At 34.8% G+C, this 23,913-nt stretch overlaps 1 protein-coding gene across 1 annotated transcript in view; it reads left to right on the top strand.

Moving 5' to 3' along the window:
• Positions 1–23,913, top strand: part of CLYBL (citramalyl-CoA lyase) — a 145,734-nt gene that overhangs the window by 104,867 nt on the left and 16,954 nt on the right. The window contains exons 3-7 of the mRNA XM_050950662.1: positions 10,939–11,127; positions 14,631–14,732; positions 16,664–16,757; positions 18,195–18,362; positions 23,569–23,693. Of these exons, the coding sequence (XP_050806619.1) occupies positions 10,939–11,127; positions 14,631–14,732; positions 16,664–16,757; positions 18,195–18,362; positions 23,569–23,693 (678 nt within the window). The remainder of the gene's footprint in view (positions 1–10,938; positions 11,128–14,630; positions 14,733–16,663; positions 16,758–18,194; positions 18,363–23,568; positions 23,694–23,913) is intronic.

The raw sequence follows: 23,913 nt of genomic DNA, 5'->3' as shown, positions 1-23,913 counted from the left end.
CCAGCAGAGGCTGCCCAGAGGCTGTGCTAAACTTAATGTTCCGGATGTACTGGCTCACAGCAAATGGAACTTGTGGATTCTTTGCATCACCATAACCCCCCTCCAAGTGGACTTTCCACAATATGAGGCCTTGCACCCTGGATTATTGAGGCAGAATCCAGCTCACTCTGAATCTAGCACTGAATCTTCATTAAAGTAACTGCTTACAGAGAAAAGAACAGGAGTACTTGTGGCACTTTAGAGACTAACAAATTTATTTCAGCATGAGCTTTCGTGAGCTACAGCTCACTTCATCGGATGCCTCAAGTCTGTCACTGAGTTCTTAGAGAGATTGAAGTGTTCTCCCATTGGTTTTTGAATGTTATGATTCCTGATGTCAGATTTGTGTCCATTTATTCTTTTGCATAGAGACTGTCTGGTTTGGCCAATGTACATTGCAGAGGGACATTGCTGGCACATATCACATTGGTAGATGTGCAGGTGAACGAGCCTCTGATAGTGTGGCTGATGTGATTAGGTCCTATGATGGTGTCACTTGAATAGATATGAGGACAGAGCTGGCATCGGGCTTTGTTGCAAGGATAGGTTCCTGGGTTAGTGTTTATGTTATATGGTGTGCGGTTGCCAGTGAGTATTTGCTTCAGGTTGGGAGGCTGTCTATAAGCGAGGACTGGCTTGTCTCCAAAGATCTGTGAGAGTGAGGAATCATCTTTAAGAATAGGTTGTAGATCTTTGATGATGCACTGGAGGAGTTTTGGTTGGGGGCTGTAGGTGATGGCAAGTGGCGTTCTGTTGTTTTCTTTGTTGGGCCTGTCCTGTAGTAGGTGGCTTCTGGATACTCTTCTGGTTCTGTCAATCTTTTTTTTCACGTCAGCAGGTGGGTATTGTAGTTTTAAGAATGCTTGATAGAGATCTTGTAGGTGTTTATCTCTGTCTGAGGGACTGGAGCAAATATGGTTCTATCTTAGAGCTTGGCTGTAGACAATGGATCGTGTGGTGTGTCCTGGATGGAAGCTGGAAGCATGCAGGTAAGTATAGCTGTCAGTGGGTTTCCAGTATAGGGTGGTGGTTATGTGACCATTGCTTATTAGCACAGTAGTGTCTAGAAAATGGACCGCTTGTGTGGATTGGTCTAGGCTGAGGTTGATGGTGGGATGGAAATTGTTAAAATCACGGTGGAATTCCTCGAGGGCTTCTTTTCCATGAGTCCAGATGATGAAGATGTCATCAATGTAGCGCAAGTAGAGTAGGGGCATTAGGGAACGAGAGCTAAGGAAGTGTTGTTCTAAGTCAGCCATAAAGATGTTGGCATACTGTGGGGCCATGTGGGTACCCATAGCAGTGCCACTGACTTGAAGGTACACATTGACCCCAAATGTGAAATAGTTGTGGGTGAGGACAAAGTCACAAAGTTCAGCCACCAGATTCGCGGTGATATTATCGAAGATACTATTCCTGATGGCTTGTAGTCCATCTTTGGAATGTTGGTGTAGAGGGCTTCCACATCCATAGTGGCCAGGATGGTGTTTTCTGGAAGTCACCGATGGAATTTCTTCAGGAAGTCATCCGAAGAAGTGAGCTGTAGCTCACGAAAGCTCATGCTGAAATAAATTTGTTAGTCTCTAAGGCGCCACAAGTACTCTTGTTCTTTTTTGCGGACACAGACTAACATGGCTGCTACTCTGAAACCTGCTAACAGAGAAGTAGATCCATAAGGCAGAGAGAAGTCTTCTTTTGAAGCAAGAGAAAGGCTATAGCAGTTCAAAGTTATGCTCTCTAGATCAGTTTCCCATGCTGTGGTCGGTGGAGTGCTGGCTGGTCGCATGGTGCTGGCTTCTGCTTATTTCAAGATTCTAAACTGAATTAAGACAACTAAAATGATGTTAAATACTTTCCTAATATTACTCTTCCATGTAAGCAATTACTGTAGTTGCCACAAGGATGTTATGGGACTGTGAAAGGACATTCAGGTGAATCATGTGATCACAAAAGGGAGAGCGAGTGGTCCATGAGAAAATCTCTATATTAAAATGAAAATGTTTAGGAACTCCTATTCTAGATTGTACAATATTCCTTCTGCTTTTGAGCAGCTCTTGCAGGGAGTACTGCATGATAAGCCTCTGTCAGCCTAATATATCTGAAAGACCTGTTGGTCTTTGCTAAATCCTTTGAACAAGAATCTCACGTTTACAAATTGACAGTGATAAACTTACAAATGTGAATTTGAAATTGAACCAAGGAAATAGGAACAGTTTGAGACTGGTGTGATTTCCCTTGGTTCCTTGATCAGGAAGAAAAATATGTCCACTGACTAAAAATAACATAGAGGCAATTCAGAGCTCACTGACTCCCAAAACACTCAGAGGTAAGAAGTTTTATAGTGCTCTGCTTCTGTTATTAACTGTCATTACACAGTTTGCCAATACAGAAAAAACACTGCATAAATTAAGAGTAAGGAAAACTATTTGGTTGTTCACAGAAGTGTGAATCAGCATTTGTAGAGTTCAAAAAAGCACATGTGACTGGTCCAAGTGTTGGCTTCACTTTGTTTCAAAACACCTTACTTGATAGAGACAGATTTAAGTACTTATAGATTAGAGGTAGTTTTGTTTCAAGGAAGAGAAGAAATGGGAAAAGTAGTGGGTTAATACAGCCAGGCTTAATACAGCTGCAGAGAGAAATGCTTGTGCCACCTGGAATAGTTTTTTGGCAACTATTAAAGCTATTGACCATTTTCATGTATGAGAGGAAATTTGTAATCAGAGAGCTAAATGGTTTCTTTACATTCAAGAATTTTAAAGATAGTAACTAAATGGCTGTGGAAATTACATAAAGATGGTGGCCAAATCAAACACAGACATAAGCATGCTGACCTTTTGTCTAAAGCTAGGTGTTGTGTGGAATATTTCAGCTATTGGTTTTGGCAAGAAAACATTGTACTGTATTGGACCAGGGCTGAGACCAGTTTTTACCAGATATTATGTCCACTGTGTGTGACACACATTAAGAGCAAAACAATAGCTCAAAGGCAAGATACTAGGTATCCACAAATTCTCCTGAAATACCTCAAACTAAACTGTCAGCTTGAGAGTTGGGAACCTACAAGAGGTAGATTTCCCCCACCATAAGCCAATTGGGAATTAATGGAAATAAGAGAGTGCAGCTTCCCACCAAGCAAACGTCTCTGAAATCATCCACTATAGGGTATGATCTGTTTTTGGGATTTCAAGAGAATAGCATCCCATCCTGATTCTCCTCATCCTTGCACAAGGGGATACTGTGGCCCTAGAGCAGTACTAATCATTGCATCAGCAAAGGGGGAGAGAGAGCAAGAGCAGATCTGGCATGAATGATGGACTGTTTGGGCATTCAGGATGCTCATCAGCTTGGGTTTCCCCACCACTGAACAGCTCCATGGCTCCAGCCTGCAGAATGGGTGCAGATTCCCTCCTCCAGTTGCTTCTGCGGCAGGCTGACTCTTCCTCAGAATCAGTTAGCCTGGTAGACAAAGGGTTCTGTGGAGCTTGTGAGCTGGCTATTGCTGAATAAACAGGGATAAGGAATTTGACCCTTTGTGCTTTCTGCTTAAAGAGGTGTCTTACAGTTTGAGGAGAACCACGGAAGCATCTACTGTTTTTTGTAACAGATGCGTCGTGTAATTCTAGGTTCCCAGTTGCTGTATTTACCCTTCATCTAGTCTTTTATTAGCCTTTAATTATTTCCTTCACATTGTGTTTTCCTCATTTGCCTATATATATATATATTATATTGGTTTTGAACATTGCATTAAAATAATGGAAGAGATAACTAAATGGCTGTTTATAACATAAACCTTCCCTGATCTTTGAGACAGCTGATCTGTCCCTCACTTAAAAGAATTGCATCAACAACCAGATACCGAACATAGAGCAAGTCACTTTTCTCTTGTTAACGTTTAATTTAGCTAGAATGCCAAGTACTCTGATATATTTATTAACAGTATCAACAACAAAAAATGCATTTTTAATTCACAGTAACTGGTTTTTAAAAAGCCTAGTTGTAAACATTTTCATTTTAAACTTGTTACATATTATACCAAGGCAATATTTTTTAAATAAAAATAATTCATGAGGACATATGGTTGAGTTCCTGTGTCACTGTAAATAAATGTTGCCGTGTTTCATTATTGATTACATCAGACAGAATTTTTTGTTGCATCATTCCATCATGCAGCAGCTCATTCATACTGTCCGGGAAGACTAATTAACACTAATGCTTCTAAAGAAATTTTGTTTGTGATGCTAATCTGTCACATAGTGAAAAGCATCCTCAGAAAGCTGGGGAAAAAATTAAAGAGAATATGTCTTGCAGCCACCTGAAATTAATGTTAGTTTGATCTGTTTTAATTGAAAGGTTGTTTACATCTCTTTCATAAGTATTTATAAAAGTTGGCAGATAGGTCCAATAGCATAGAATCTCATCCATGAACAGAGGAGGCTATTCTTCTGTCGTACATAGATGCTTATTACAAAACTTGTCAAAACTGGTACATGCAGTCCAAATGCGTAAACCAAAATATATACAATGTGCACACACATGAAAAGTGCTATAAGAGAGCTAAGTATTGTTATTATTACACATAAAGAGAGATTTAGGCTACGTTTTAAGAGTACTGGCATGTTTGTATACACCTCATCATAGTGATCTCTAGTTAAAAGGCCACATTGCTTTGATTATATGCAATATATAAAAGTCTGAAAAACTATTTTATACTCAATTTGTAAAAATATTTAAATCACTTGCAGTAGTTCTCTCATCAGCAGTTATCCTGGCTCTGTAGAGTTTCAGCAAACTTACATAGTCCAGCATCCACGAAGCCTAATCAGGATTCATAAGCCCTGGGTTCTGGGCTGCTGGCCTTGCGGAATTTAGATTCTAATTTTCTGGTTCCCTCACTTTTGTGGAGGTTCAAGCCAAGCCACCTCCTGATGGTCATATATGGAAGTTGTCCAACTCTGATGATGTCAGGTGGATTCCACTGAGTATCTTCAGGGAGTCCACTCATGTCCACACTGGGAGGGAAGGCTCAGTGAGGCAGCAAGCAGCTGCCAATCAGCCATAGAGAGCTTTAAAATATATTGTCCTTTTAAAAAAAGAAAAAAGTATGTAAAATGTTGTTCAAGGGCGTATTGATGGATCATTAGAAAGAAAAACCATTTAACAAAATGCTGTGTGCATAAGGGCTTTAAATTTCCTAGCAAAGCATAGTTACCTTTACAAGTTAGTCCATAATGCTGGTTATGTCAATAATTTGCTTCAGGTTTCAAGTTGATAGACCAAGGAGAGCATGTAAAGCCACTTAGCAGAGCAGAGCAGAGAGAAAGAGAGGCAGATGCTATAGCTGCATACAGTAAGAAGAATCACTGTGTTCTGAAGAATATTGCCATCAGAAAAGTGACAGGAACAGTGTAAAAGAGGAAGGGCTTGAAAAAACAAACGATTAGAAAAAAGGCTTTTAAGGTTTCAGGAAAGAGGCTCTAAGAGAGAAAGCAGAGTATTGTAATTATATACCTAAATATGTATTTGCCTAAACTGCAGAGGAAGAAACGAAGCGCATAGATTCCAAGGCCAGAAGGGACCATTGTGATCATCTAATCTGACCTCCTGTGTAAAACATACAGTAGAGGTCCTTTCTCCTCTGAACCCCTTTTTTGCTTACATTTTGTTTTCAGTGCATTCTCTTATAAATTGTCTATTTTATTTTATTAAAAGAAAATGTGCATTAAAAGGAATGACTACTTCATGTGTCTTTAAAAAAATCCTGCAAAGAATTAATTGAATTTTTAAAGGCAGATAAAAGAAGGAATTTTAGTAAAGACCTATAGAACCTTAACTGTTTATATTGGTATTTTTAGATAATTTCTCAGTCTGGAAGTCTTACAAGCCTGGCAATGAAAATTTATTCTTTCAGAGGTTTGTTCAAATCTTAGACTGGTGCAAAATAGAAAATAGGTATTACAAATTATGTCTACTGTTTTCAGAAACATTCAGCAGATAAACAAATTGTTCTGCATTGATGTTTTTCTTTTCTTCCTTGAAAATGAATATGATTTTCCGTTCCACTACCATTCTCTGCTGTAAACCTGAAACCAAGAGGCCTAATGTTTCATTTTATACAACTATCACCTCTGTCAAGGAGTCATGGCTTGTAAAGAAATTCACGTTTTCCCTTTACATAAACTAATTTTACCAAAGTAACATTCATTATTATGAATATTCAAGGGCACTTTGGAGAGTCAGATCTGGAGAAAGACAAAATCCAGATTTGTGCGGCATGCACTACTAAAAGTAACAAAAGATTCAGCAATGTCAAGTTGTATAAATAAACCACTAAGGGAAGTAACATTAAATCATAATAGCATGTTTTTTACCATGTCAATAGTGTCACAAAACCTAACTCTAACTGTGACTATAGTATTTCATTTTTCTGTTGCCATGTGAAACATACAAAGTTGTTATGACTGTCCTGAGGATGATACATTCTGATCTGCCATTGTAGCAGATCTGATTTTTGTATTTCAGTATGAAGAGTTACTGCAAAGAGATGGGAGCAAAATGATGTCTCAGACATCAGTTTTAACATATTTTCATGATTTGCTTTGACTTTAACCTCTTCATTTTATTTTATATTTATATACATATTCTGTCTTTACATTAAGGGCTGGAGGTCTTGAGGAAAAAATGATGAGGGTGTCCAGGAAAATGAAGTGAAATAAAGGTACAACTCACAAAGAACAAGACATGTTTATATGGATACATGTCTTTCCCCTCACCCCCGCCCCAAGATAATGCAACTCTAACAATTACAATAATGAAAAATTTGTTTGCAGAATACATTTTCAAATTCAAAAGAATATAGAAAATATAACTCTTCACCTTGTCGTCCTAATACCAAAAATTCCATAAATCCAAATATCTTTGTTTCATCATTTCTTTATTACTGTTGTGTCCAGTTTTGGGGTTTCTGGGGGTGCGGGGGGGGGGTAGTTCCATGGCGTTTATCCCATTTCAAAGCTGAAATTTCTATACGTTGACATATAACTCAAAATAAATAAAATAAAAAGAGTACTAATTCAGATGTTCTGAAACTGTGATAATGCTATTATTTAAGTTGTTTTATTTAGGTGTGTTTATACTTTGTAGTTTCATAAATAAGCCCAAGGGGCTCCTTCTTAGTTGTCACATTCTTCCTTGAATCTCGTATTCTGTCTGTCTTATCCTATCCGACAGTAGAATTGATGCCACACTAATCCCTGGAAGTTTGGAACTAATGAACTAACTGCTGAGCTGCCGCCACGGAGCTTGGTCCCAAACTATACTGTACTTCACACTCGATTTATTCTCCAGATGGCGAGACTGTGCAGCCCTGCCGCGAGGGACCACCTCTTCCACTGGAGTGTAAAAGTGGACGGATGTTGTTTTCTTTGCAGATTTGATAATTCAGAGCTAGAAACTTGTGAAGATGATTAGTTATTAGCTTTAATGGGTGCCAATTGAACCAACTGCACGCATATTCCCTTCTTTAATTTCAGTGTCTCTGTGTCTTGGTGATGGTTGATTTATCTGCAGTACTACATCACTGAAACCTTTATCTTCCCAATTTGGTAGCAATACATGGCAACAAAAATCAAACTGTGCTCTATGGAGAGTCAAATATTAGAACGAATATAATAATGTGCTTATTAGCCACTGTTTCTACATTTAAATATGCACAGAATGGATTATCAAGTGAAAGTTGTAACTCTGATATACTATAGTAATATCACTGTTTACAAGAAGAAATGTTAGTCATCTTTCTGTCTCTCTCTGGTTTATAAAACACCCAATCAGTGTGGGATCCAGATACTAATTGGGCTACAATAATCCCAGACTACCTTAGGAGGGAATAATCCATTAAATGATCAGGTTTTCTCCTTTTTTATGCATTGATTCATTGAAGAGAATTATCTTTATGGTATAGCGCTGACATAAAGAACAGAGCAAATTTATTTAACTAGTCTGACCATTTGTAGTAGGGGATTGGTGAAGTCTTTGGAAGCAGATTTATTCTTGCATCAAGGGCCTATGTCTAACCTGAATGTATATTATTGCATCAAGTACAAAAGTTTTTCTCTATTATTAAAAATTGAGAGTAGTTTAAGTAAAAGTTTGAGCATTTGCATATATTATGTCATAAAAATAGGGACTATTTTTTGCATAACGATGCAGAAAAAACTCTTCCCTTTTTCATCCATATGTTTTGTGCTATTTTTTTTCTTTTTTCTTTTTTTTTTCCTATTTACCCATGAAACATTTTGTGGTAATCCAGGTCAATGGGCCTGATCCTGCACTACTGAAGTCAATGGGAGCTTTTCCATTAGTTTAAGTAGGGAGAGGTTATCCTGTTCCGGATTGGCTGTAGTACTTGGAATCTTCTGGGTAGCTAGCACCTATCAGTCTGGTCCATAATTAAAATGTACATAAGTGAATGATTTGAAGACCATGAGGGCCAGATGTATTTCATCAAGGGAGAGAATCTTCTTCACTGCTGGGGAATCTCTGTCTCTGAAGCGGACAGTACTAAAATATAATGGTTCTAAGAAAGTGAATCTGTTCTCAACCCAACAGATGGCTCGCCTGTGTTAGCAAAACTGTAACATATTTCTCTATTAAAATGTGAAAAAATAACATCCTTGTTGGTTGGTATAAATTCAGTGATGTTATTCGTTATTCTGGGATATGTACCAAAGGGCTGCACACTTAGTTTATGTAAATTACTAAAAGCAACAGCCTGTTAATAAATGTTTTGTGTGGAAATATACCTAGAAGGACATGATCTGTCTTTTTATGGGATAGGGGTTTACAGCCTATGGGGAAAAACAACTAACAAGAATGCCTACTGCTCATTATTGTAATCTAGAGAAAAAAAATAATAATCAGATTGTATAGTTTTCCTGTAATATGCCCTCATTTAGAATTGGATGCTTCTTTAGTGCACAGTTTTGGAAGATCTTTATTTGGCAAAGTGGATCATTATGTACTGAAACTGTGATAATCTTATCTGACATTACTTAAGAGCATAAATTGATTTGGAGAATGTGTTTTAAACTATCACTCTGCAGCAAATCCCCAAACTTTCAGACCAACTAAGAAACCAACTATTGCTGCTCTGACAATGTGATTTAGTGGGATTTGTATTAGCCAGTGATGACATCACATAGTGTAATTTGAAGAAATCAGAAGACAAACAATGTTAGATATCTTTGGAGCCCTCTTCCAGCTGAATATGTTTTAATAAACTGTGTGTACCTGTATGTTAATTTCATAATGACAGCAGCTAGAATTCATTCACAATAGCAATAACATTTCTGATTGTATTTATATTTTAATGAAATGATCTCTGAATGTAGCCTTGTATCATAACATAGGGGTGTCTCTGTCTGTGTATGTTGTCCTTTTCTATCCTGCTGATGGGCATATGTTAAAATCTTTGGAGAAAAATGGATGATAGTACCAAGCTGAAGGCTGTTTAATTCAAGTTTCGTTAACCTTCAGCTTCATTATTCTTTCACTTTAACTGGTGAGAGTAATCACTTGCTTCTGTCTAAACTTATCCTAATTATTGGCAGTCCAAGCCTTGTAAATCAGTGCAGTGCTGTCTTAAACTGGTCTTGGAGACCTATTCTGATCTGACCTGACAACTGGAAGCTACTGTTTCCTCACACTCTTTAACTCGGACCACATTTTGAAACCTCTTCTGCCTCTACTCACAGGCGGAGATTTGTATCCGTCTGGTTTAAATCTACTGTCATGTGTTGTCTCGCTGATTGGTATTAGTCTCGTTATTAACTTTGATGATTTTTTTCTGAGGGTGCCTGTTTTCTAGATAAGTATTTCTGCTCAAATGGCTGTATTTTGTTAAAACTGTTTTTTTAAACAATCATGAGTCAGAAGCTTTAAAGTTTTATTAGTACCATAAAAACTCTTCACAAATGAAACTACTTTTGATAAGTGTTCGTTTTGACAATGAGAATTTGTTAAGGGCTGTTGGCAAGTTGAAAGAATTTGTTTTTGAAACTGAAATTGGCAGGAAGTAGTGAGCTCAAGTGCTTTCTTTTTTTTCTCCTTCCCTTTTTTCTTGACGCCAATAGAAGTGTTTCATTTCAGCAAAGGATTTAAGCATTCTTAATGCAAATCAAGTATTCAACAGATTTATAAACTTTCCTTCCTTCACCATTTTTGTGAGGAGTGTGTCAGTTAGAAAATGTGTGTTTGGAATTTTTATTTTTGCTGATTACCTGGAGTATCTTTTTATTATCAGTCACAGTTTCCAGAAAAATCTGCATATTATTTTGGGTTACATAGTATTATTTTCATGTGTGAGCTGTCTACTCAGCTGCAAGCATTAATACAGTTTAATGGATAAGAAGGATGATTATACAGCAAGACAAAATAAATATACACATAAGTCCTTATATACTGATAACCCATAATTTTATTATGGTCCATAAGAAGAATACTGGTATTAACTGAAAATATTATTATTTTATGCAATTCTCTTATTCCATTTTTGGCTATGTGGAAAGTATTGGTGTAAAAAGATGCTAAAGATTTGTGTTTGTTAGACCTTTAAACATGAAAGTGATGTTTTCTTCAAGTACTGTAGTGGTCCTATTATTAATCAGATCTGAAAATTGTATATTTACTGTTAGTTGTAAAGAAAGTGCTGAAACTAAAATTCTGAGGTACTGGCCATGAAAGTTTTAACAAAAGGCAAACGGTAATAGATATTGTGGAAAAAATAGTTTTTTTATATTGTTAGCTCTATTTTTTTTTTCATCAGTTTGACATGTTTTCTGCTCAGTGGGTTTTTCTATCAATAGAAAATAAGCTTAATTTTTTAAAACATTTATATTCTAGGCAGAAGCAAGGCTCACAGTTGTGAAAACACTCAAAGAGGTTGAGTTTGGCCAGACTGAAAAGTGTGTCAGGATCAATTCAGTGTCCAGTGGTCTTGCCGAACAAGATCTCGAGGTCCTTTTGAAATCCAGTGTTCTTCCTTCAAGCCTGATGCTGCCAAAAGTTGAAAATGCTGAAGAAATAAGATGGGTGAGTAGTTACCAAATTGTCATAATCTTAGCTTTTGATTGAAGACCTTGAGCCAATTTAGAAGGAACCATTGGGGCCAATGAGCTAGAGTTATAAAGAATGTTGCTGTTATCATGGGACAGTGTTGGTGTCTGGCTCAGAAAAGGGTATAACATTTCCATTAAAATGTGCATAGGCTGGAGTTGCACACCAAACATATGTAGCAACTTTAGTTTTTAAGGAAAACTAGTTTTCTTAGTACTGCAGTCAATAAAAGAATCAATATCAGTATATTATCAAAACGGAGAAGAAAATGTGTAATAATATAACTTTGTCCGTTGTACCAAACTCTGAACCTTCACTGACATCTTAAAAGATTGTCTGTGTCAATATGTTTTATGTACATGCCTGGGAAGTTATAGATGGAGGAAACATGTTAGCAACATATGAAAAAATGGAGTGGGGGAGGAAAAGGTCACTTCTTTGGGGCAACTAGAGGAACAAACAGGAAGCTTTTAACTAGTGTTTTTAATTACCACAGATGATATTTCCTGAACAGTTCCCTATTTCTTCCTTTTTAATTGCTGACAGGTGTGTTTGCATTTCATGAATGACTTTTCAGCCAATAAAAACCTGAAATGTAAATGGTTGGCATGTCAAATTACTTAAGAAAACTTTGAAATAGGCCTAATTATGCTATAATTGTTTTTAATTGTTAAGAAAAGGTGCATTTTATTTAGCGATGCCATTATTTCTGCAAAACATCTCTAAAGGAATAACATTTCATTATGCAGTTCCGTACTTTTGAAAACCACAAGTGTAGGGAATATCTAAAATGTGTGTGAGCTGTGATAAAAGATGTATTAGTATCTAGTTTAATCTCAGCATCTAACCTTGATCAAGCCTTTAAGATTGTATACGTGAATACAGCTGAGCAAATATGTTAGCTATTTTACAGTACGTGTCCATTTGTAATAGTGTACCTTCAGTCTCCCCTGTTTCCAATGGAGGTTATGTCCCCTTACATCACCATTTAATTAAAGTAACTAGAGAATACCTCTCAGGATTTACAACCATGTAAGTGTTGGACATAATTTGTCATTTATGAATATTCATGCTTCCAAAATGCCAGGGCCCTCACTAGCACCTAATATGTTTTACATGATATGAAATCTGAAGACTTTGTCCCTGCCATCCCCCAACTTTTCAAATGGCTAATTTTCATACTTAATATCATCCCATTAGAAAATAAAATAGAACTAACTTATGTCTTACTGTCTGTACTTTTGTTCTGTTGCATTTTGATAAATCACTGAACACACAGAATTTGTTGGATTTAATAAAAGTTTTTTAAAATGTTTAATTTTTTTAAATAAAAGCCTTTTGCTGTTTATTTTTCTGCTCTTTTTTTTCATGTGAAACATAAAACCTGGAGGCTGATGCACAACTAAAAGATGGGCTTACTTGTTTTCTTTTGTGTGAGAATCTCTTGCTTTCCTTTTGTCCCTAGTATGGGTACTTGTTTGACTGGCATGGCTTATTGGACTATAACAAGCGTAACTCTCCCTCCTTTGTCATGGGACAATTCTCCCACAAATCCTGAACAGTGTGCATTCTTCCCAACACACTATTGGGTGTGCACTGGAATTGAAAGAATTGCTGAGGCCTGCTACTTCATCCCCTCCCCAATCTTTGTTTTTTTTTTCCCCCTCTCCTTTTTTCCCCTCCCTCCCTTGCTGAAATGAACACTTTACCAGGCCGGAAACATTTAATCGTCTCCTTTTGAAAAAATTAATTGAAACTTCTCCACTAGTTACCTTTTGTATTGGTGCTTATAACAAATTATAAAAAGAAAGAGGAAGGGAACAGTATTTAATTAAAAAATCTTTTTTTTTTAATCTTCAAAACAAAATATATTAAAATGGAGCGTTTTGTTTTTTAAAGAAACCTAACAAGGTGACTGTTAAAATGTTTTAAATCTAAAAACTGTTCTTCCATTTAAACCTTCATCTAAGTTATAAAACCCTAGCATCCATTAATATGTTTTATTTGAAAAAATCAAAATCATATAGAGATCTTCAGAACTAAAGCTGAAATTATTTTAGTACACTGCTTCCAGTGTTCATGCTCTGACCTGTATGAAGTTTACTATTTTCTGTTGCTCTACCTAAGACACTGTACACATATGCATTTGAATTGCAGTGATTTTCTTAATTCTATATATTTTAGCTGACTTCTTTTCTCTGGGGAAAAGTTACAGAAAAGATGATGATGATGATGATGCACAGAAAAATGTGGGGATGGCAGAATTCTTCATCGTGAAAAGCTGTGATTTATTTTGGCCTAATTGTAAAGTTACTGCAAATTGCTCAAAAGCTTTTTAAAGATCTCAGTGATTAGATTTTCCTTTCTTTTGGGGAGGGGGAAAGGGGGGGAAGCTAAAAGGGGAAATAACACCTCTAATCCAGCTTCTGGTAAATAGGCTGCCAGCTTTTAAAATGAGTTTCCTTTCTATTAGTCAGAATATTATGCTAAGCCTTAAGCATTAGTTTTTTATGTTGCCATAGCAGCCTTATTCCTGCAGGGTTGTGACCTGTGATGATTACAGTACAAAGCTTATAGGGTCTTGAAACCCCCTTTGAAGATGAAAAGTCTTTGATGGTTTATATTTATGCAAATCTCTTAGATATGATTTACCCAACTGAGACTGAATGGAGAGATGATTAAAATTCCCTTTTCCTTTGATATCCATTAATGGTTGCATATTCCTTAAATTTAAAATGGATGCATGTGTTATTTTTGTCTTTATTTACTAAAATATCTTTCACCATACCTGTGATATGTTTATCTCCTCACAAATTACTAGATCTAGAGAGACATAATAGATTTACAATATAGGGGTTTTTTTCTTTTGAAAGGAGAAAAATCTGTGCAAGAGCTTTTGTATGTTTCCAGATGATAGATTTTGGAATTTGGGCTACCCCACTGGCAGCTCAGAGCTAGCTGTGAACTGGTCTCATGGAAAAAATTGGAAAGCTTTGGTCTTCAAAGAATTAAACTTCCTTTTTAAGGCCTTCCTAGGTAAGCTAAAAATTATGAAGAAAAGCCAACTGAACAAAGAGTAACGGTGCCATAATGAATAATACGGATGCCACTTAGAAAGCTGCGGAACAGTTACAGTGATGTTAGTATTAGACATGAAACAAAACAGGACGTCAGGTATATCAATACTTCATTGTTTTTAAGAGCCTGCTGATTTGCATTTAACTACATTAGGGCGATAGGTGTTAAGCAAATATTTTTACAATTAAACCTTTAAACTTCAACATATACGGTAGTGATGCAATTCAGAATTGTAGGCCTCAAAACAGACCTGGTTTAAAGCTTGAGGGTTTTTTATTACAGTTCTGGTTTTGTTTGGTTTGTCATTGCAGCCAGGTGAAAGATCTGAAAAGGTCCATGTACATGTGGATATTTGTAAATGAATTTTTCTCTGGTCCCTTATAATATTGTTCTGGTTTTAGTTTTCAGACAAATTTTTACATCACTTAAAAGGCCGAACACTTGTAGAACCAATGAATTTAATCCCTTTTGTGGAAACTGCAATGGGGTTGCTCAATTTTAAGGTAAGGAACCTTGATGTGGTAAAGAGTTCATATTTTATCCTATCAGCAACCTAGATATAAGTTAATAGTTTATGTCCTTTAAATAAGAAATTCATCTAAATAGGAGAGGTGAAAATAAAGGAATTACAGTCCTCTCAAAAGTTTGTATTTTTATTTCTCATGTTATTATGTAAAGGCCTTGACAAAATCCCAAAATATGTCCGTGAAATGCCAATTCCAGATAATACATGCAGACCATATAATAAAACCCTATTCAGTAATTTTTGTTTTATATTTACATTTAATGTGTTTTAAAATATGGAGATATGCTTTGAAATGATCTGACAAGCTCAAATTGTTGTAGTAAAATAGACTATTTAGTAACTGGCATAGTTGACTTTGTATAACCTGTATTTATAAATAATCTTTTCATCATTTCAGTAATAGTACTATGGTGTTTTTATAATGGATCCTCTTTATAAAATACTTCCAAATTTCATATTATAGCTCTGAGAACAAATAATAGTTTTTCATATTTGTGTTCATCGGTGTGTTCTGTGCTTAGAAGTGTAGCTGAAGTTCTAAACTACCCAACATCTGAACAACGTGAATTTTTTATTCTCAGGTTCACTTAAGTTCAAATTATATTTTTTTCTGCCTTGTATAAAGATTGTTTCTAAATCTTCCTAAATATTTTTTATATATTGACTGACCTGATGCTTATGAAATACAAATGGCCCCCAGTCTCAGTATCTAGCTTGTGTTTCTACAGGGGACAGATACTAATGATCACGAAATGGAAAATCAAATGCACTCACTGAAAATGCAATATTCTTCTCCTAAAGCTTCAGAGAAAAGTTTCAGAGTAATTCAAGACTTGTATATTTGAGATGTTTCGAGAACTGTTGAGAGGCCTTATTCTCTGTATGTGTATATATAGCAAAAATATTTATTCTTACTGCATACCTTAAATATATCTTGGAACATTCATGTTCATTGTCAGTACCCAGAAAGCGATTTCATTTTAAATTTAAAATTTTTTAGATTTTTTTCACTGGGATATTATGTAGTAGAATTCGTAATAAATACTGTAGTTCTTGATGTTGGCAGTAGAGTTGCAGCTTAAAGTATACTGTATAATAATAATAATAATAATAATAATAATAGTAATAATTTCTTATTCCTCCAGCTCTCCCATATGGATGCCCAGTAGTACAATTTGTAATTACGTCTGTCTCTCTAGGCATACCGTATGTTTCAAGACTATTAATATCAAAATCTGATATAAAATAGTAATAATGTTGACATGCATTTCTTTATGTATAATACCTTTAAGTGCTGCTTGTTTTTACATTCATATACTTCTGCACTACTTGTTGCATTTTTGACTTCCTGTACCTATCTTTTAGTTGTATTTGACAGTATTGAAGATTTTAAATTCTCCAGTAAGGAATTCTTCCAGGAAGGAATCCACAACATGTTGAAACCTCCAACTATTGTTTATTTAATAAAAGATATTCTGGTCTTTGTTTCTGATGCAAAATCATTACATGCCACAGCATAAACTATTGAGGTAAAGTGCATGTGCTTATTTTGGACAGTATTTAATAAGTACTTAGTTTTCTGTAATTACATGTATTCCTGAAGTGCCAATCACAGTAGTATCCATGGCATTATGGTAAGTTCATTCATATTTGAAGGGAAAAAAGGGTAGGAAATCCAGTATTGCATGCTGTAGCTACAGTGTATATATTCATATGCACATGTATTGTTTTAGATTTTGCTATGAGTCATTTTAAGACATTCTGTGCAGTACAATAGTGATAGTATTTTGTTTAGTTGGAGCAATTTTAGCTGAAAGATTTCCAGATTTTAATAATAAGATGAGTTGGTATAACATGTCTGTCATCCCTGCATTCCAGTAGGAATTCATGTTGTGTTCTTATTTGAAGGCAGCCTGTGAAGAAACATTAAGCATAGGATCGCAAGTTGGCCTTCATTTGGATGCAGTAGTCTTTGGAGGAGAGGATTTTCGAGCCAGCATAGGTTCTGAACCGGTTTGTTTATTATAAATGTTAATGCATGACATTTGTAGTGAGAATACTGGTGGTATTTTATCCACTTGTCCTGACTGCAATAAGTAAGGAACTCTAAACATGATTCTGCATTTACTTGTATTGGTACATTTTCCTATCTTTCTGCATAATTTTTATTAATGTAAATTATGTCATTGGCATTATGAAGTTCAAAGCTTGATAAAATGATGACTTACAAAACACAGGCTTTTTCCTATTCTCTTCACGCTGTAGCTAAAATAAAAATTTAACCTGTTGAATCACTAAGCTTATTTTAAACTGTAATATTCATATGAACAACTATCTGTGTAGTCTCTTAAGAACCATCTTTCAAGTCAAATTTTCATGTGTCTGTTAACATTATTTACAGTGAATTGTATTTTGATATCATTCACAATACATCCTTGTTAAGTTTTGCTTTAATAAATGCGTTATAAACACTTCCCAGGTCAAAACAGTTATAACTCCTCGTAGACTTACAGTACACTGATAATGCCATTTCGCCAAAGCCAGAAATATTTCAAAATCCCTTTTGTAAATTATTTGCTTAACGGCGACATTATCTGCTAAAAGCCTCTTTTTAATCTGATTCAGCTATAAACTCCTTAAAGGCAACAACTACAGTTCAGAAGTATCCATTTCTTAAATGAAGTATATACATATTCTAATGTAACAATTAACAACAAATTATTCTATGCAAATGATCATCTATGTCTGAACAGTGACCATAAGGAAAAGAGAGCAGATTATTATTTTTTCACACCAAGATTCATGTGAGAATGTTTTTATCTGATAGACGGTGGACTCATGAATTCTTGTGAATGATTTTGTCCCCTCTCAAAAGTCATCTGCCATAATTTTTCAAATTTTCCAATCCAAGTACTAAAGCTTAAACATTTGGCTAAGGACATCGGTTGGGACAAGAATCGCAACCAAGGAAAGTGCAATTCTGTTCTCAGTGTGAGGTTTTTAACCATTTCCTTGTACACAGTATATCCATCTGTATAATGCTTCTCTTGGTGTAACGCTGTTCAGTGCCATTACAATAAGTAATAGAAGCAAATGATTACTGAAGGTGGATTCCTGCAGCCGTTCTTCAGCCAACACTCTCATTGACTTCAATCTCAGGATCTATTATTTGAACCAAATCATACCGTAAATTTCAGAAACTAAGGCATGAAGAAAATGTTTTTTCTGAATAAGCTTAATATTTGCCCAACTAAACTATTTAAATTATCTCTTTACAACACTTGGTCAGTTAACTTTTGTATCCCTCAATTATTTTGTAGGTTATTTTTTTTAATGATGTAAATGAGAACATAAAGAAATTTTATTTTATGTTAAAAAAGTTTCAAATGAGAAGATTTAAAAAACAAAGTTAACTTCTTTCTATTCATTGTTTTCTTAGGTGCTACAAGTAGTAAAGAAACTCATGATATTCTATACGCCAGGCAAAAAATTATTGTCACAGCAAAGGCTTTCGGCCTACAAGCTATAGACCTTGTGTACATTGATTTCCAAGATGAAGATGGACTCCGTAGGCAGTCAAGAGAGGGTGCCCTAATGGGATTCACTGGTATGGTTATATGATGATGTCTACAAAAATTAAGCATTTTCTTTACAAAATATAGGCACATTTTATATCACTTAGACTGCAAACTAGTTTGTGTTCACAGATCAGTTGTTGATCAGTCAGTGCTGTCAAATGCGTCCGCAATTATTTATGCTTTTAAAATTTCAGATAAGAAAATTCAGACTGCAAAATCATAGGCCGCTTTTCCAAAATCACGTCAAAGATATCACTGTTTTTGTAATGGAAGCCTGGGTACAAGATGTACAGTATGTGATTCTTCCTGACAGACAGTTCAAGTGAAATGTGATACTGTGCTTTGGGATGAACCATTTATTTTTTTATTACTTTTTTGTATTTTTAAACAATGGCTAATATTTTTTAATTTGTTTATTTATATGGTGAAAGAGTGGATCCCCCCCCGATATGCTAATTCATATATGAAAGTTATTATCATGTGGTTTTCTTTGATTTGATTTTCCATATTCTGGCTCCCCTCCCAGTAAGTGCTTGTGCACCTGGTGACGCCTACAGGTACTGGCAGACAGCAAGACCAACAGGCTCCTTGCAACAGAGTCCTATGACACTGATGGTTATCCAATAATTGGTATACCACATCACTCGCTATCACCAGCGAGACATCGTAGCAACCAAAAGATGGTGCTTTTGCAATAGAAATGTACCATTTGCTATACATTATAGAATTCTAGAAATCAGTGCTAACACTTTAAATGATTTCTCTCAAAAATTATAGACTCAAGTTAGACTCAAGACAGTTGCATATGTGTTAGCTATTCTTTATTGAAAGAATATATCCTGAGGTAGTGATATGACAAGAGATGACACTTTTCAAAGTAAAAGTAATGGCACATGGCACTTCAAAGTACTTTCATTATCTGAGCAAAAACATCAAATGAAAAATTAAAGTTAGTCTAAATGTTTCACACTTGGCTGTTAAAAACAGCATAGAATGTCTGAAGAAGAGCTCTGTGTAAACTCAAAAGCTGGTCTCTCTCTCCAGCAGAAGTTAGTCCAATCAAAAATATTGCCTCACCCACCCTGTCTTTCATTGAATTAATAGTAATTCTGGACTCTCTTGAGCACAGATTCTGCCCTATTCTTTGTTCAGCCTTGGTACAGTACTTGCAAAATCTGAATCGAGATTCAGAGACAAAATTGTTCCTGTGCCAGAGCTGTGGAATATTATTTATGTCCCTGTGGACTTTCAGGGCCCAATCCTATTCCTGCTCAAGTCAATAGGAATATGACAGGGCTCTTTGACTTCATCACCTGCTGATGGCTAAGACACACAGGCCAATATCTTCTCATTTAGGCACCTCAGTAAAATAACCTGGTTTTTAAAGGTCTTGAGCATCTGCAGCTCCTGTTGAAGTCCATTACAGTTACAGGTGCTAAACATCTTTGAAAACTGGGCCATTTTATTTAGGTGTGTAAATTAGAAAAATTTTGCCATCACTAACCTTGCTGACATTTGGGTCCAACTGATCGTGTATAGGGAGTCATCTGACATCAGTATGGTCGGGTTTTGGAGAGGTAACAGTGGAATTGGCAGTAACTAGCTGCATATCGTTTAAAAATACAGAAATGTGACTGAAGTTGTAAGATTTAGATATGGCATAAGTAGAAAGGCTACATCTGACAATTCAGGGTGTCAAGGGAAGTTAATTCCTAACTCAGCTGTGGAGAGTCTTTGGCCTTTCTATATTAGATTTAAAGATCTACAGAAGGGGCTGAGCATATTAACATGAACTCGCAGCCTTTACCTTTTCCCTGTGTCTCTCCATGGCTAGCATCAGGAAATCTCAAAAAAATAGAATGCCCCAGCATATAATCTGATAAATAGGCCAATCAGATGTGAAGTCATAAACCATGATCGTCCACTGGGCAAAAGGCTGTGGATCGTTTTTGCTTAAAGACCCCCTTATTTCATACAGCTTTCTAGTGTAATAATAAAATCTTAATGTTATGTTAACAGAAGTTCTGAATACTTATTTCTCATGTATTTTAAAGTTTTTTAGGTCAATTCCTGCTAGTTTTACTCACATCTAGTGCCACTGAAAACAACAGGTGTAACTAAAATGAGCTAAATCTGTTACACAGCTAAAGTAATGATTAATCAATTAATTGGCAAGATACACAGAAAATAGATACAGTACTTATTTGGGACTCAGAGGGTCAAATTTGCTGTCTTCCTAAACTGATGCAATTCCAGAATACTTAACAAAGTTGTATATACATAGTCCTGCAGTGAATTGTAAACTTTAATGTAAAGTAATCAAAATATGTTTATTGAAATTTAAATAGTGTGCACATCTCAGAAATATATAATTACTCAATAAAAATGTTTTTTTCTATTTATTTAAATGCTTATCTGACCATCGCCACCATAATATCTACATTTTCTTCTCATTTTCTTTTAAACTAGACATTGTAAGCAGCCTATTGTCTCTGCAATAAATGTACATATATGTACTGAATGTTTTCAATCATCATTTAGCCGCTGTAGATTATTTAAAAAATAGGTTTACTTTTACAGCAGCATATGTTTTACAGTACCATAAAATATGGACTTTAAATCAGTGCGTTGTCTGTGTAAATGGTCATCAGCTTTAGGAATGTTTATATCCAAAAATAAGTAAACCTTGGAATAAAGCTTTAACAGCTGACTTAGTCATTATAGCTACTCCAGTGCTACATGCTGAGAAGCTAGATATAAATATGAAACACTATAGGTTTTCCTCTCTCTTTCTGCAGTCTTTTGTAGAAGACAAAAATGACACCATCATACAGTTACCTAAAGACTTGACAGGTATTGATTTAAAGCACAATATATCAAGTGGTACTGTAAAAAGGATTTCATGGTCATAAATTTTAATGTCTTCCAATTTTGCACCCTCTCAGTAACTCGTCAATAACAACAGTTCAGTTTAAAATATTTGCTTCATTCCTGCATGGCATTAAACTCTCTTATACAGTTGTTTGGATACATAAGATGTGACAAAAGGCAACTCAGGCCATAAATCAAATGTTGCGTTATATCTTCTATAGTCTGTTCACCAATGGCACAAATTGCAGATTTTAACTATAAATGCATTTTAAAAACCTAATTTTAATACAGAAATGCAGTTGCCTTTTAAAAAATAATTTATATGGAGCTTTTGATTTTTTTAATTGTAATTTAAGCCTTTATTATAGTTTTACATACATAATGAAATATTTTTTCCTGAAAATTAATCTTTGTAGGCATTACTATGAATTATGTACATAATCTTCAATTTCAGAATTACCAGTTTAGCTGTTAAAAATAAAGCAAATTAAAACCAATAATAATAATAATTTACTCACTTATTGCTATCTTTTGATTTCATTAAAATTATCTTTAAACACAATTACAATTAAATACATTAGCAAAAGAAATTTTTTGTTCACTTAATTTCTTTCCAACAAAATAGTCTTTAAATTTTAAACTATTATTTTAAATTATTTTTTTCTATAGTGGAGTGGAATATCAGAATCGGAATATATGGATGCCTTGAGAATTGTAAATAAAGGATTGTGTAACAAGAAATAAAATCAAATTGAACTCTATGGCAAATTCTTTTTACAAATGTGATAATTCTGCACAATTTTTTCTTGTTTATAAAATATGTCTTCGGCTAAATTGGTTCACAAATTTATTTTTATGTACAACTAAATTTTATATTGTGTTGCTGATGATTGCAAATATTTTTTCTAATTGTTAAATCATTTGCAAATGAATGCTTAATTTCCATAGTAATACATACGAATTATTACATGAAATAATTTATTTATACAATGTATCCAACTTTTAGTTTAAATGGGAATTTTTAAAAATAGCTTTTCTACCTGGAAAAAACACAGTTAGGACCCAAAACCACAAACTTTTACTTACACGTGCCCTGATCCTCCACTGAGATCCACTAGCATGGACTTCGGCACTCATTCAGAGTCCCATTGGATCAGTTTGATACCAGATGGTGCCGAGGTCTGCACTAGCAGATCCTGACACAGGTTTGGGACCATGAATAGTCTTTTATGCACATAGGTAGTCTGACTGAGAAGCCCTTACTCACGTGAGAGAGTCCAATCTTGAGTGGTTCTGTGCATGTGAGTAACATGGGACCGCTTCTGTGAGGAAAGACTATTCATTTGACTAAGGGTTTGCAGGATCAGTTCCCTAATTTGTAACTCTTGTTATTTGATGTAAAAGAAAATTAAAGTCTCCTCCATGAACATTTAAGTAAACAGGGATATTCCAGTATGATTTCTTTATAATGAACATTTTAAAATTAATTTAAATAAAAAAACCATGAAAAAATCACACCACCATGTGAAAATTTATTTGGAAAAAATTAAGAATGTAAAATGCTATTTTAAAAAATGGAAAACAAATAATATAGGCATTGTTTAATTTAAGCATATACAGTATGAATTGAAACTGAATACCTGACTCAGCAAGAAAATGTGAAAATCTATACTAAAATTAACAGGCAACATTTAATTTTTTTATTGTATTATATGTATATATGCAAGAAAGGATAAAAAGATGCCTATCTAAGCCTAGAGAGTACCTTTTAAGTTCATTAATATAACAAATAACAAAAAGAAAAGTATTATGCACCAGCAATAACTAACTAATAATTATGGGGAGGGAAGAATTTTAAATATTTTTTAGTTGCTAAACAAATTATGGAAATTTAGGGACTAATCCTTTTGTAGAATTAAAAAAGCTATCAGTGAAATGTAGCTTCCTTTGTTGTTTAAATATTTTCAGGTTGTTTAATTTTTCAATGAAACAGTACTTGTAAGTTTCTGATGCTATTATTTATACAGCTAGAATGTAAAGATATATTATACTTTAATTGTTATTGACAAGATTTGTCTCACACTTACACCTGTAATGACAAAAGGAAGATGTATTGATTGAAATGGATAGAAAGAATTGTAATTTTTGAATAATAACAAATACAACTTCTGTTTTAGTTATATTTGTTCATGTAGCATCTAGCAAAAGATTGTTGTTCAGTTTAATAATACAAGAAATCTAGTCAAATAATTAGTTATTTAACATAAAGTCTATGAGGCATTTAAGAGCCTCAAGTGGTTGGAACATTTTGTTGAACATCTGTTTGTTGATGCATGATTCTAGTGTTATTAATCTTCTTTGTAGGTAAGCAGGTGATTCACCCTAACCAAATTGCTGTTGTCCAAGAACAGTTCTCTCCAAGCCCTGAAAAAATAAAGTGGGCACAAGAACTGATTTCTGCTTTTGAAGACCATCAGCAATTAGGAAAGGTAAATATTTTTTTATGCCACATATAGAATACCAGTTAGAATAATATTTAAATTTAAGAAAAATTGAAGCATGTTGTGGGGAGTGTTTGTTTTTACAATAAAAAGTATACAGTAACTTATGGTTTTATTAGCAAAATGTATGCCAGAGTAGAATACAGCTAGATTATTCACAATAAATATGGAACTTCTCAAATGCATTTATAAATTCACTTTCTTTATT

The sequence above is a fragment of the Gopherus flavomarginatus genome, chromosome 1 (assembly GCF_025201925.1).
Source record: "Gopherus flavomarginatus isolate rGopFla2 chromosome 1, rGopFla2.mat.asm, whole genome shotgun sequence".
In the NCBI taxonomy this organism is placed as follows: domain Eukaryota; kingdom Metazoa; phylum Chordata; order Testudines; family Testudinidae; genus Gopherus; species Gopherus flavomarginatus.
This window is presented reverse-complemented; position numbering and strand designations above follow the sequence as displayed.